At 40.6% G+C, this 15,549-nt stretch overlaps 1 protein-coding gene across 2 annotated transcripts; it reads left to right on the plus strand.

The window, feature by feature from the left end:
- Nucleotides 1-49: 49 nt before the first annotated feature.
- On the plus strand, nt 50-15,539 carry LOC113133358 (proprotein convertase subtilisin/kexin type 5). Of its 2 annotated transcripts, none has more exons than XM_026312127.1 (16): nt 50-253; nt 1,965-2,168; nt 2,242-2,310; nt 2,477-2,519; nt 5,154-5,299; nt 5,974-6,168; nt 9,667-9,753; nt 9,839-10,037; nt 10,134-10,357; nt 10,487-10,729; nt 11,177-11,422; nt 11,666-11,861; nt 12,910-13,115; nt 13,307-13,407; nt 14,625-14,796; nt 14,873-15,539. In XM_026312127.1, the coding sequence occupies exons 1-16, from the start codon at nt 76-78 to the stop codon at nt 15,253-15,255; spliced, it is 2,892 nt and encodes a 963-aa protein (XP_026167912.1). In that variant the 5' UTR covers nt 50-75; the 3' UTR covers nt 15,256-15,539. The 2 variants fall into 2 exon arrangements, with proteins under 2 accessions (XP_026167912.1, XP_026167913.1); XM_026312128.1 differs by having other exon boundaries at nt 2,480-2,519.
- The last annotated feature ends 10 nt before the right edge of the window (nt 15,540-15,549 follow it).

Below are 15,549 nucleotides of genomic sequence, written 5' to 3' on the forward strand. Positions count from 1 at the left end.
GACACTGCGTCTTTGGAGACAGCCCAGTCTGTTTGCGTTCTTTCCCACTCGGAGCAAAAGTCCTCGGGCAAAGACATGAGGTCCGTCGCCGCCTTTCTGAGCTTTCTCTGCTGTGTCGGGTTTATTGGAAGTAAACCCTCGACGCCCTGCTCCAGCGGACAGTTTTGGCTGAAGAACCAGTGTGTCCTCTGTCATCCCACCTGCTCCGAGTGCACCGGACATGAGCTGTTTGAATGCACTACCTGTGGAGTTGGTAAGATGACCTGTTCATGTACTTTTAACAGAGCATAAAATAATAGATGGTTCCTTCTAAAGACAAAAGCGAATTGGGTGTGTTAAATATTCAAATCGTGTTCTTGGGTAGTATAGCACAAGAGGGGATTTAAAATGTTTCTGTATAGTTTCTACAAGGGTAAGAAATAAATCATCAGCAGCCAAACAAAAGCTTTATCGAAGTTTTACAATATTTTTAAAAAACATATGGCAAAATTCAGGCTTGTTGGCCTATTTCTCGTCATTTCCTGCCACTGTCCCTTATTATTGCAGTGTTTTGCTTATTTTTGGCCCTACAGATGCCAGATTAAAACAAAGCCATATCACATATTCATTAATCCATGTGAAGGGGTGGTGGAGTTTCTTTCAAAGCAGAACTACTTAATGGTTTACTAATAGTAAAGTTGCTTCAAGGTTTTTGTATTAAAGGGGAGGGACATAACCTCTGATTTACCATTTACTCTTGTTAAACAATAAAGACTGGAGAACTTTGTTTTTCAGGCACAGGGGCACCTTCTGGAATGAGTAACAAATGAAGGTGTGATCATTTTTCTCAGAGTTTCCACTGTGTAATCTGATCATGTTAGAATGGAGCCTTTGTTAATCAGAGGAAAAGGGAAAAATATCCCCTTGGGCGAGGAGTATAGATACTGTTGCACTTCACTGGGTTTAACCTGCAAAACCTGCAAGTCTCTCTCTCTCTCTCTCTCTCTTTCACTCATGCACACAGCCCTTTTTCTGAATATCCTACATGCATTTTGACAATCACATATGTGTAATTTTACTCATTGTATTCCAGTGTACACTGCTGTGTTGTCTCTTGTGTAGAATGCAGTAGTTAGCATTTGATCCCATTGTGTATTTCTTTGTGAAAGAGCATCAAAGGCCGAGCATCTCCTCATGCTTTGTGGTTGTTTGTCACGGCAAGGTTGTCTCTTGCTGTGGTTGCGCCTCTAAAAAGCTGAAGGGTTAGAAAGGCCGCAGCAGCTTGTGGCCCCTCTCCTCCCTGTCTCACACATCTTCTGTGCAGCTTTCAGCAGATGAGACAGTGCTGTAGCTCAGCTCCTTCCAGAGATGCCTCAGGTGCCACAGCTAGGCAAGTGGCAGGTGGCAGAATATTAATCATTAGAGGCAACACAAGACTCTGTATCCGCCCACAGCTCTGATCTCTCATCTGCCTCTGATTGTCCTTGTTTACATTAGTTGGAGGATCATTAGTCAGGAAGTGATCTCATGCTGTGATCAGTTATTTGCAGATCTACAATTCAAAATGCTGGACTGTAGCCACCAGTTAATGATGCTGTTTGTGCATTTTCTGTTTTGTGAATGATACACGTCCAATTAAATGGTATGATTCCAGAGTTTCCTTGTAATTGCTGCTGATAAATTCATTAAGCCACATGTATGACATCAGTCTCTTCTCAAACAAACTAATCTGAGCTCTGCTACATGTGTGAATGCTGTAAGCAGTTGGCATGTCCTTTCATCTGTCCTGTATCCCATGTAACTGTTAAACCCATTTGACTTTACCTATGTGTGTGTTTGAGAAGGTCTGTGATTTTCCAGTTTAGCTTTTTTTGGAAAAGTGGCTTCCTGGCAGGATTTCCATATGGCTAATAGCATCTTCATCGGAAAAAAAACTAGAATAGGTTTTACATTAAGAAGTTCTGTGTCATCCTCCTCTTCTTCAGATGAAGATGGACAGGAACGGTTCCTTTACCAAGGTCACTGTCGGACGCACTGCCCCCGGGGACTCTATCCTGACAGGGTTCACTATGCCTGCCTGCCCTGCATAGCCAATTGTGAACTCTGCACAGATGGCAACATATGTGCCAAATGTCGAGAACAGTACAAACTCCAGAACGGGGTCTGTCAAACAGCATCCTGTGACAGAGGTAAAGTATAGTTTCTGAGCAGGTTGTAGAGAGAAAGCAGAGAAAGACATGATGCTGGGTCTCTGTGTTTCAGGGCAGGTGCAGGACCCTGATACCGGAGAATGTATCAACTGTGAGATGGGGTGCAAAACATGTTCCACGGGTAAGTTACTTTAGCTTCCCACATCAGGCTGACACTACATCATTATTTTCATACTTATTTAAGGAAAATCTCTGATGTATATTAAAACCTTGGTGATAATGGTGCTTAATCAAGTTAGCACCTTCCTATGAATTATAATTAATCACATTTTCTCATTTATACACAGAAGACCCTGAGATCTGCAACAGCTGTATTGAAGGTTACTTCCTGTGAGTAATTTTCTTCTCATTTTATTGTCGGGACTTTTTTGTCTTCCCATTATCTTCTGTATTGATAAATGCCTTCTCTGATTATGTTATATACCTATGAATTAACAATAATGCTGTAACTAATAATCGTCTTCAGTAAATCTGGTTCATTTGTTATATTCTTGCTGGGCAAATCACTTGGTTTATAAAATGTCTCAAACCACTAAATGTCCTTTTCAATTTTCCAGACTCCAAGTTGACAAACTTGTTTTTCTAACCAACAGTGAAAAACCCTTTCAGTGAAAATCAAGAAAACCAGCAAACTCATACTCATATCTGGGCATAATCTGGTTTGTTTGGTCAATTAATTACCCGTTACAGTACTATTTAATGAAATAAAATGAACCCTTACTTTTTTATCAGTGTAAAAATACTACTAATAATCCTAATAATCACAATTTTGCATTGTCCATATTTTTTTCATCAGTTTTAAATGATGGACATTCATTTCTGCCAAGAAATATGCACCTTCAAGATGACCTTGTAATTGTTTTGTTTGCATTGCCATTAGCTTACTAGATAAAGAGTTGGGTGATTCAAAAAGCAGTATGTAATGTATTATTAAATTACTATGAACTAATTGTTTAGCAGTATTGGGTTAGTTGTTCTTCACATTATGAGCAGCTACATGTCACCATGTATTTCCGTTTACAGCAGCTTATCCCTTGGTCCTAGTGTGTATCACAGGTTACAGAGCTAAAACAGACCTCCAATTGTGGACTTCTCCCCTGAGTGTAGGCCTCCTGGTATTGTGTGAGTCAGGTTACCTTCCATATTGAGTCATGGAGTGTTACCCGAGCCTCAGTTTGAACAAGAGTGGTCTGCTTCACTGAGATACTTAAAAGTGTAATTTTATGTTATGTGTGAGGAGAGGAGGATACCATAGGAAAAAGAGAGCTGGTTGTCAGTTAGTGGAAAGAATAGCCAGTAGCAGTGATTATGTATATAGGATGTGCTGTCTTGACCTCGCTGACTGCTCATGTGACTCACAGCACAGGAGGGTTGAAAGAAAATCTACCGCTTCACTGCACCACCTCCTTTTACTGCGGTTATCAAGGTGCAGTGTGATACTGGTGCAGTCTTCTTTTGAGATGCTACTTTTTATACTTTTACTTTAATAGTAATTGTTTAAGAGATTTAGAGTGACAGGTCATCTCAGTAATTTCTGGAGCTGCTGTACTTATTACTTCCTGTAAAAAAAAAAAAAAAAGAAATTAGACAGCGTTGGCAGAACTGTGAATTGGCAGGGGCCAGTGTTACAATGCTTTGTATTTGTTGACATTTACCTTCATCTCCAAAGAACTAAGTGCAGTTAAACCAAAAAAAAAAAAAAATCACTATCATTGATTCTCAATATGTATATATGTATTGTTCGTTCAATAAAGATTTCTTAACTGTACAGACTATCTACAACATGCTGTCTTTTCCTAACTAATTCATGGAGCAAAAGGCCTAAACAAAAGTTGCTGTGGAAATGCTGATGTACTCTCCTGGAATGGATAGTCTAATATTTGCACAGAGGGAATTCTTAAACATCGTGCAGATTCTTAAGTAGTGTACTGTTTCCATGCCAGAGGCAGGGCCTGGTCTGTACCAGCTGCTATTGTGAGTGAGTTGATGGATGCAGTGTGGTGCCTCCAGCTGTTCCACCTTAAACAGCTACTGCATCTTAGCACCAAATCCACGGCAACACAGTAGGAAGTACAGCGTGGGCTGTCGCTGGTCAGATTCTCTCATGTAAGAGGGTGTCAGAGAAGGCAGCAGAGGATGTTGGGCTATTTAAGTTACTTTCTTTTGGCTGTTTAGCCTCTTTCATTTGTGGCAAGTCTTCAAAGCAGAAGTTACTCTTTAATTTTTCTTGTGTGTGTGTGTGTGACATCTTTGCAACTCAATATCTCAGCTGCTCTAGGCTGGAATTTTTTTTTTTTAGGACAGCCGTCATGTTTGATAGCTCTGTTAAGCCCCAAAGGACTAATAGGACAGGTTAATGACAGAAATCTCTCCATGCCTCTGGGCTACAAATAAAACACCAATTAACTTTGTGCCCTAAAAACAGACAGAACCATAATAGACTTGAAGTAAAGCAGCCTACATTGTGTTTTTATCTCTGTTTGCCATGCTTACTGATGGTTGATTGATTGCATCTTTTGGCCAAAAGAGTGTATTAAAGTCAACAATAGAGCTGCAGGTGTGCTGTGGACTAACAGTGTATGTTAGGTTTGCCTCTTGGATGAGGTGCATTTTCTTCATTTTTTTTTTTTGTCAGATTTCAGGTCATCTAACCTGAGAGTCATCCATGTGGGCAGACACTGCCTACAGCAACATCATCCTTCTTTCACTGTAAAGCTTTGAAAGTGACATTTAATCACAACCATTTCTCATCAGGTCTTTGAAATTTCAGTCGCTTTCTTTGTTTACAGGACAAATAGTCTGGTTTTGCATAATAGCTGTGACAGCCAGTTTTGAAGCCAATATTGACAGATTTTATACACACAGACGAGCCTGGTTCTACACAAATGATTGGCTAATTATTATGTATTAGCAATCAATATTTACAACAGTATTTGATTTTTAAATTAACCTTTCTCTCTACAGTTTCCGGCACCAGTGTCGCAGGCACTGCCCCCAGAGCACGTATGAGGACCAGGGAAGGGGTGTGTGTCTGTCCTGCCCAGCGCCATGCACAGACTGCAGGAGTAACACGCGATGCCTTGCCTGCCAGCCTGGTTACTTTCTCAATGGTATCGGTAGAAAAAAAAGATAATTTCTTTATATATTTTGTGTACTAGTACCATACTAAACTTCAAGATTCAGATGGCCATTTTGTCAAATATAGTACCTGAAGACAAGACAAGAAGTTTAACATACAGGTAGGCTCTTTCTTGTTCAAACCAAATGATGGCACTCTGAGTCTTCATTTGGATTGCAAATCACATCACGTGTCTGCAAATCTGTAACAGGAGATATGCAAATGTATGGTTATGCAAAGCAGGAATTAATATTTTTGGGTTAGGTTGCGTTTTTCATGAGCAGCCGTGCAAAAGCTTTGAGACTGCAAATAAAGCCTGTAGCAAGCGCGAAAAATCTTAGCAAGCGCAATAGCACACTCTCAAAGTGATTTTACTATGTATAGGTACATTCTTAGTTGCATGTGATTGTATACCGTTTCAGACAGGGAGTGTTGCGGTCAATCAACCTCCATCTTCTCTGCTCACAAAGCCCAGTTTCAAAAGTTCTAAGTTAATTCTTATGTTCTGTGCATGGGCGGTTGCATCAGAACAACTTAAAAATAACCCAGATACTGTCTATTGTATTGTCTGTATACTGTATCTAAAACCATCATTTGTTGATGAATGGGAAGTGTTATACTGGAAAATAATGTCATTGTACCCTGTGTGCTGCTCTGTTCTGTCAGGGGGTGAGTGTGTTAAACAGTGTCCACAGCAAACCTTCAGTGACTCCAGTGGATGGCGCTGTCAGCCTTGTCACAGATCATGCCAGATGTGCCACGGACCTCATTCAACAGACTGTGAGCTTTGTCTTGGTGGAAACCATCCTCTACATGGGCAGTGCCCTCTGATCAACTGCCCATTAGGACAGTACTTTGACGGTAAGAGGAGGCACCATGATAAGGCCTGATCTTTTAAATGTCTGTGGAGATTCTCAGTCGTCCAGGTGAAGTTATCTAGAGGTTGAGTCGTGGCAACTGGATTTCTAGTTTTTAGGTCGAAACGTTTCAGTACTCATCCGAGTAGCTTTATCAGACTAAGAGAAAGTTGGTATGGAAACTCCAATTTATCTTTCAGGTTGGTTTCACTCCACCCCTAGCCCAAATAGGCTGATTAGATGAGCTATGTAAATCGGGTGAGAGTCGTTAGACCCACACTCCAGAATTGGTTTCACTTAACACCTGGCCTGATTAGGGTCATTACGTAAACAAATAGAAGTGAGCTCAGGTAAGGGTCATTAGGATCTAATGGTAGACTCTTGTGACCCCCTCTGATTCACCAACTGGCTGCAATGTGTGTCCTCCCTGGAAGATATTTGATGTGTTCCTTAATTTCCTGGGAATAGATGAAAGGGCAGCCTGGTAGACTGAAGACAAGTTATGTCTGAGCCCTCCACCCCTGTTAAGGGAGGGTTTTTCCACTTGAACATATATAGTTTCTCTGACTACTCTCTCCAGCCGCTTATCTTTTCTGTCCAAAATATGTACATCACTGTCTTCAAATGAGTGTCCTGTTTCCTTTAAATGGAGGTTCACAGCTGATTGTGGACCGGAGGAGCTGCTCCTCCTGTGCTGGGCCATCTTCCTGTGAAGTGCTTGTTTGGTTTCTCCAAGGAAGTGAAGAGCTATGTGCATGAAGCAGAGATGCCTTTTGAAACTGCTCCATTAAAACAGCGCTGGAATGAACAGTAATGTGAGACATGCCAGGCCAGTGACAGTGAATAGGAAAAGCCCCCTGAACATCCCAGTTTGTGTTGCAGTGGGTGATGGGAGTCAAAAAGAAGGTATTGGTCTGTGGGTGTGGGTTTCCTGTCTCCCCTGGATACAGCCTGTAGTAGGTGGTCCTGTCAATGGCATTGTCCTTTTCCAGGTGTTTTAAATTGTCAATCACCCTTTTCTTGTAGGTGCTGGTGGGCTCCCTTCTTAACTTCATAGGTCTGTTGGTCTTCCAAGAGGGAGGCTACTTTTCCATGATAGTCTGGTGTGTTTAAGACCACTGTGCATCTCCCTTTGTCTGCAAGCAGGATGGTAATGGTCTCATCTTTGGACAGGGTTGACAGGGCCCTACTCTCCTGGGTGGTGAGGTTGGATGGTGGTGGCTTAGAACAAGAGTGCTGCAGTGACTTTTAGCATGAGTTCCTCTGCTTCTGTATTACAAAAGCCATTATTGTGAATGGCAGATTCTGTGGCTTTAATAAAGTCCACCACAGGAACATGTTTGGGTGTGACCACAAAGTTAAGTACCTTGGCTAGGACATCGCTCTCTGCTTGGGAGAGTTCCCTGTCTGAAAGGTTCCTTACCCATTTGTCCTTTGTGACCTCTGTGGTTGTGCCATTTTCATTTTCATTTTTCTTCCCAATGACTTCCTTTCCTGTCTCCCTGCGAAAGAGGAGGATGTCAAACTTCTTGCTCTGCCTCTCTTTGCCTTTCTGGTGTTGAGCTAACTGTGCCTGCTGGGCAAATTGCATGACTGCATCCCAGTCGGGTCTAGGCAGAGTGAAGGAAAGTTCTTGGAGAAGGTGGTCTGTAGTTTGTTTCAAGGTGTCAATTGTGAAGTGAACCTGTCATATCCTTTCATTTAGAAGCTGCTCTTGTGTATTGTATAGCATCTTGTTGGCTCTGTGACTCTGCAGACATAGGCTAGTTGGGATGATGCTCTGTTGTTTACATCTGAGGTTGAAGCGTGAGTGGTTTCTGTAATCTGCCACTTTCCTGGCTGTCCATTCATATTCCCGCACCGACTTCAGGGTTTTTCTCCCAAAATGTGCTGAAATATGGAGATTCTCAGTCGTCCAGGGGAAGTTATCTAGAGGTTGAGTCATGGCAACTGGACTTCTAGTTTTTAGGTCGAAATGTTTCACTACTGTTAATGTTTCACTACTCGGAGTAGGTACAAAGGAGTCATCAGGACTTTATGCCACTGAGCAAACACCATCCCTACCTCCATGGTGGCCAAGAGAAAGGAGGACACACACTAGAAGATAGCCTTCAAAATGTGTGGCTACCCTAAGTGGGCTTTCAACAAGGCAACATCCACATCAGGCAGAAAAACAAGGGACACAGCTGAGCCTCGAGATCCACAGAGTAAAAATCTGGCTATTCTCTATGTAGCAGGTGTTTCATAGAGGCTTAAACAGATTTTTGGGAAACATCAGATACCGACCTGTCCAGGGTGTACCCCTGCCTTCCACCCAAGAGAGAGCTGGGATAGGCTCCAGCAGATCCCTGTGACCCTGGTTCAAGAAAAAGCGGGTATAGAAAATGGATGGATGGATGGATACCTAGAAGAAAACTAGAAGTCCTGTTGACATGACTCAACCTCTAGACTGCTCTTGAAATATTCACAATTTTTCTGAAAAAAAAAAGAGATGTAAATTTATTAAACTATGAGTTGGATAATACACAGTAAAAACAAAGAGAACAATGTCACCTGATACTTGTCAGTCAGATGGAAATATTAGATTTTCTCCTGTGGGAGTTTAGAGCAAAGGTTAGAGGTGTGTAACAGGAAACTGGTTCAGTGATTCGTGTAAGGAAACTTTATAGTGAATATTTGCCACTGCGTCAACATCCTTATCCCTGCTGAAGGATGTTCAGGGGGCATTTCCTACTCACTGTCACTGGCCGGGCATGTATCACATTACTGTTCATACGTTTTATTGGAGCGGTTTCAAAAGGTGTCTCTGCTTCATGCACATGGCTCTTTGTCTACCTCCCTGTAGTGTCTGTTATCCCAGAAATGGAATAGAGTAATCCATTGTCCTCCCGGTTGTGATGTTTGTTCAGATAGTTTGAGTTATTTGGTTTGTGGGCAGCTGGATGTAAAAGGAAAAATATGCATATGCTTGTATGTATGACAGTTTTCAAGTAAATGTAATCTAACTCAGCAAACTAGCCCATGATTAATAGCATCTATGGTTTCATTTACATTTCTCACTCAGTTGTTTCATTATTTACACTTACTGGTGTGGCAGTCAGTGTGAAGTACATTACCAGGAACACAAAGCCATTGTTCTTCCAAACAGTGGAAATACCTGATCATTGAGTGAAGGATTGTTTGAATCATATTGCATTTACAGCAGTAACAGGTGGCTTTAGCATTATATGGTTTAGAAATATAAAATGTACATATTTCTCATACAATAAATTAACTTTCAAGTTGTTGTACTGTAACCATGACCCAACACTGTATAGATTCTTACAATAGCATCTAATATGTTATAGGTTTCATGCACACCACTTCACTAAAAACATGTGGTCTTCATTGCAATCACTGTCCTAATTCAGGACTTACTTTAAACAGGATTTAATACATCTCTCTGTGTTGTGACAACATGGCATATTATTATTGTATGAGGTGAGGTTTACTGTAATTTCAGGTAATACTGGTGAATGTCACAGATGTGATGCGTCCTGTAAAACCTGCTTTGGCCCACAAGCATTGGATTGTTCTTCTTGTTTCAAAGGTATACATATTTATTTCTTTATCACTGTCATGACAAGAAACTTAAACATTATCCCAGTTTTTATTGTACACTTTGTGCGTCACAGGATATTTCCTGGACCAGGATAGTTCTTGTGTCACACAGTGTCCATCTGGCTCTTACGCAAACTCTGCCACTCAACTGTGTGAGGACTGCTCACCAAACTGTGAGACCTGTGTGGACACCAGTGATAACTGTATCAGCTGTTCCAAAGGCAGCTCTAAACTTTTTCTCTACCATGGGCACTGCTGGTCGAATTGCCCAGAGTAAGCAGTAGTAGTAGAATGAAGAAAAAGCTTTGCAATGATGGTTTGTATTTCCCTCTTTATGTCTAATCAGCTGTCTCTTGATTTGACTCTCAGAGGTTTCTTTGAGACAGCAGAGGGGTCCTGCGAAACCTGTGATAGCTCCTGTCTGACATGTGATGGGATCAAGTCCCAATGTCTGTCCTGTGCTGATGGCCATTATTTGGAGAGTGGTATGTGTAGACTGAACTGTTCCCTTCGAACATACCCTGCCGATGATGGGACCTGCAGACGCTGTCCTCCCCACTGTGATGTTTGCACAGATGAAAGGACATGTTTCAGTGAGTTATCAGCTTTTTGGGCAGCTAAGTTTTTAGGGGGAAAAATATGATGACATTTAGAAATGAATTGCAAAACACTGTATCACATCCTGAAATCTTTTTTATTACCTTTCCATCAAATCATTTCAGAATGCAGCTTCCTTTATATGATGCTGAATGGTGTGTGTAAAGCAAATTGCCCCATGGGCTATTATGAGGACTTGGAAGAAGGCCGCTGTAGTCAGTGCCACCCAACCTGTGGCAGCTGTTCAGGGCCCTTGTCAGATGACTGTGAGACCTGCTCAACATTTAGCCCTAATCTCTATAAGGGTGCATGCTCCAAGGACTGTCCCCCTCATACTTACTATGAACTTGCAGCTACGGAATGTCAAGGTGAGCTTCTTTTGGGAATTGGGTATTCAACTGCAATAAGGGCTTAATTGGTTAAATTTCTCATCTAAATTTAGCATCAACTGGAAGATCCTTGACTAAACTTGTGCTTTCGCTTGTATAGATTTATATAGTCTAACTGGTTATAAAAAAAAAAGAAAAAGACTTGGTAACAGAACTGCATTTCTTTCACGACAAGCTAGACTTATTGAAAATCTTTGGGCGAGACGATAGTTACAACTTCATGCCAGTATGCATATCAGCAGAAGGTTTATCACAGTATTAGGAACTATAACAGTGTTACTACAATCTGTAGTGTCCAGTTAATGATAATGAAATACATTATGTGATGATAATAATCTACTATAAAAGATGACTGTGTCAACACCCTCTTTTGTTATTGGAGAGATATGAATTTTCATTGACGCAGTTTGGACTTTGATTATCTAGAGTGCCACCAGACTTGTATGAGCTGTTCTGGCCCAGAGCCAAACCAGTGCACTCAGTGCGAGAAGGGACTCGTGTTGGATCCGAACACGTTGTTATGTGGCGTGACGGGTGACACAGCATGTCCACCGAGGACCTACCTACATGACGACCAGTTTACCTGCATGGGTTGCCACCAACACTGTTACTCTTGTGAGGGGCCAGGCAGTGATGAATGCCATACATGCGCCATCCCCAAATACCTTCATAGTGAGTTAATGTTCAAATAATGATCAATAACAACACTCCTGTGAGTTAATTATTTTTTCACTCTTACAGGAAGATTATGATAATATGTGGGGATTCTTTTATAATTTTGGCATGGCCATAGCCTTTCATTAGTTAGGGAGCAGAAAGTGCCCAGATGAGCAAAAAAAAAAAAAAAATTGAAGTAAAAGCAGAATACATGAGTGGGTACTAATAATGGACCTGTCTGTGTATGCTGTTCTCCAGACAGCACCTGTGTAAGCGAGTGTCCAGCTGGTACATACAAGACAAGGCAGGAAGCTGATGGGAAGGAGCTGGGATTTTGTTTACCCTGTGACCACATCTGTTCCACCTGCACTGGGGCGTCGCCTAGAGATTGCCTTACTTGTTCTCCAGGATACCTGCGTCTCCTTCATCTCTGTGTCACCCATTGTCCCACAGGGTACAGAGAGGCATTGCGTGATTAGAATTGTTTACTTTGTGATTAAGTACAACCTTTTAGTAATCTATGGAATTTTCTCTCCACCCTGTATCCAACAATTCATAAATGTGGAAATGAGCCAAATCTGTTTATGAATGGAATTTAGCTACTCCATAACTTCTTTAGCAAGAGAGCAGCATCATCAGAAAACAGTTATCATTTCTAGATGTGATGTCATGTGATCATTCCTTCTCTGAAAAGGTGTGTTCTGAGATAGCAGTCACATACCATAGTACTTTTTTACCGGTAAAGTGCAAGTCAACATGAATTACTCAGGAAATCAGTGCTGATGTTGCTGATCAGTTCAACCACAGCTGCAAGTCTTAAAAGTGGGTATAGAATGATTGTCCATCCATTATCTCTACCCACATGTTCCTTAACCAGGGTCACTGGGATCTGTTGGAGCCTATCCCAGCTGTCTTTGGGTGAAAGGCAGGGGTACAACCTGGACAGGTCACCAGTCCATCACAGGGCCACATAGAGACACACAAAGACAAACCTCACACACTCACGCTAACTCCTATGGGCAATTTAGAGTCACCAATCAACCTGGCATGCATGTTTTTGGACTGTCGGAGGAAACTGGAGTACCTGGAGAAAACCCACACAAGCACAGGGAGAACATACAAACTCCACACAGAAAGGCTGGGTTGCGAACCCAGGACCTTCTTGCTGTGAGGCAACAGTGCTAACCACTCATCCACCATGCTGCCCTAGAATGATTGTTCTATCATAATTTATTCTTTATTCTTTAATTAGTAAAAAGGCCTAACATCAGTTATCATTGCCTATAACATGTAATAAAAATTTGGTCATTAATTGTTCATATTTTCCGATATGATAGTTGATATGATTATTTCAGCAAAAGAGGTTCTATGTAGGCCATTGGTAATTGTTCTTAAATTTACAAAAAATGGAGAAATCTTTTATATCAGAAGAAAATAAAAAAAAAAAAAAAAACAACTATCAATATTGATACCTGTATCAATTGTACCATGTATTTCTTCAGGTATTATAAAGAGGGCTCCCACTGTGAGAAATGTGACCAGTCCTGTGAGGTGTGTACAGGACCAGGGCCCGAGTCCTGCAGGGCCTGTCCACCTCCTCTGCTGGAGCTGCAAGGCACCAAGCTGTGTGTTGCGCGCTGCCCACAGCGCTTCTATTGGCTTAATGACATCTGCAAACAGTGCCACACCAGCTGTAAAACCTGTTCAGGTACAGATAAGGAAACTCATTACTGATTAATGACTTAATGTGGTTTTGTTCTTATGCCAGCAGTGACATATCAGCTTGATGTCTTGTCAATGTGTCAATATTGGTTATTGTTTTTTTTTTTTTGTTTTTTTTTTTTTAAGTTTTATGTTCTTACAGTAGATCACGTGTATTTACTGTATGTGTGTTTCCAGATGGCTCACCTCAGAGCTGCTTGACGTGTGACTGGGGGAGCACTCTAAAGGACAAAGTATGCTACCCACGATGTGAAGAGGGACAGTACTTTTCAGAAAAGGTGTGTTCTGACATACCAGTCACATACTTTCATTTACCGGTAATATGCAAATCAACATGAATTACTTAGGAATTCAGTGCTGCTGTTGCTGATCAGTTCAACCATAGCTGCAAGTCCTAAAAGTGGGTATAGAATGATTGTTCTATCATAATTTATTCTTTAATTAATAAAAAGGCCTTCTAACATCATTTATCATTGCCTATAAATTCTACTAAATCAGAAAATAATTTCCATAGGTGATATCAGCCAGTGTTAGAATAGCGTTGATTATTTTACATTAGATATTGTTGTATTTGTGTTTCTGGGAATCTGCTATTGGGTTCAGTTCAAAAAACTTGATGTCATGTTTATTGTGCACCTGTCAGAATGGTGAAGTATTTGATAACAGCTATATTTGCTCGTGTTGCCAGAAAATTCAATTAAATCCAGTCACACCAAAACACCCAGTTCTGATAAAACAAAGCTAATTTCTTAGGGTTAAATAAGTTTTAGATGCTTAATTACATAAATAGATATCTATTTTCTTTGTTTACCTTAGATCAAGGTACGGTCAATTATGAGTATTCACGAATATGCTAGAAAGAAATGCTTATAAATCAAATGTTTAGCGGTTATTTATTTATTTGTCACATAAAAAGACAATTTAAAAACATACACAAAAAAAAGACCTGAAATAAATGTTAATGGAAAGATCAAGAAGCCTGAAAACATAAACCTCACCAAACTTAAATACACTTAAAAAAAACTTTAAAAAAAAAAAAAGCTCATAGATAAACACATATATCTTAAATATGTTTGTTATATATTGCTAGAGTTGTCTAAAAGTGGAGCAGAAGATTCTTTAGAGTTTGAGAAAGTAGCCAGTCTTACAAATTGTTTTTGGAGATAATGAAACTCATGAAGATTAGTAGGATATCTGTTAGCCTACACAATGTTACCATAAATGAAATATGGTTAAATCATAGGAGAAAAAAAGTTAATAAAAATATGCATTAATCAATCAACATAGTTTGCTGATGATTCCTGATGATTTAACAGTTGTATTATAAGCTAAATCAGTATGCTTTTACCAATTTAGTTTTTCATCCACCAAAATTCTTTTGGGTGTGAGAAAGCTGTGGGATCTCTGCTCCAAATCCAACATTGTCCAACTTCAAATGATTTTTTTTTTTGTTGTTTTTTGCCCCGTACAAAGATTTATGAAATTGTCATTGCAGGAAACCTGTGAGCCATGTAACATCTCATGTAGGCATTGTACTGGCCCCAGACCTGACCAGTGTCTAACTTGTCACCGCGATTATGCTCTTCATGCCGTGGAGAACCGTTGTGCCAGCTGCTGTCAAGCTGGAGGGAATGACACAGAGTGCTGTGTTTGTGACAGCCGTTCAGGTAGAGTTCTGCTAACCATAAGATACATCAGATTGTTTGATTTGACCATCTATTAAAGACATTTTATTTCTTCTAGCTCTGTGTATGGAGGCCCCCAAACCCAAGTCAGGAGATGACCAGGTAACAGACCTGAATACGTCATCCAGGGCTCTGAAACACACCTCAGCTGCTTTGCCTATTGCCCTGCTGCTGGCACTTGGATTGGCTCTGGCTGTGTTTGCCTTGGTCAAGGCTCATGCCCAGAAGAGACTTTGCTGGAGCCATAGTTATGAACGACTGAGTGGCAGTGGCAGCATCAACATGCCCCATGGTGTGCCTGAGCCAGACAGCGGAGATGAGGTGGATGTGGTGTACACCAGTAAAGGTGGATCAGTATATCGACGCTACAGCTTTATTCATGAGCAGGACACCAATGCGGACCAAGAAGTAAATGAGAGCACTTGCCTCAGTCAATCTTAGATAAATCCAAAGTGAGAACTGTATTTTGGATACTTACAATATCAAAACTGGCAGGTGAATTTCAAGTATTTAGTTAATTTAGAGTAGAATGTTGTCATTTTACTTTGGTATATCTTGCTGTTGTTCACTTTCTACAAAGTGCCTGTAGGTGAGGCATATGTGACTGAAAAATTACATATATTTTGTGTATATGTATGTATATTACGTATTCTTTTTTCCACTGGTATTTGTGAAACCATAAAGTGATCATCTATAAATAAAATCATAATTTGTTGTAAATAGAACCAAATGAAA

Source organism: Mastacembelus armatus, chromosome 6 (assembly GCF_900324485.2).
Source record: "Mastacembelus armatus chromosome 6, fMasArm1.2, whole genome shotgun sequence".
NCBI classification, from domain to species: domain Eukaryota; kingdom Metazoa; phylum Chordata; class Actinopteri; order Synbranchiformes; family Mastacembelidae; genus Mastacembelus; species Mastacembelus armatus.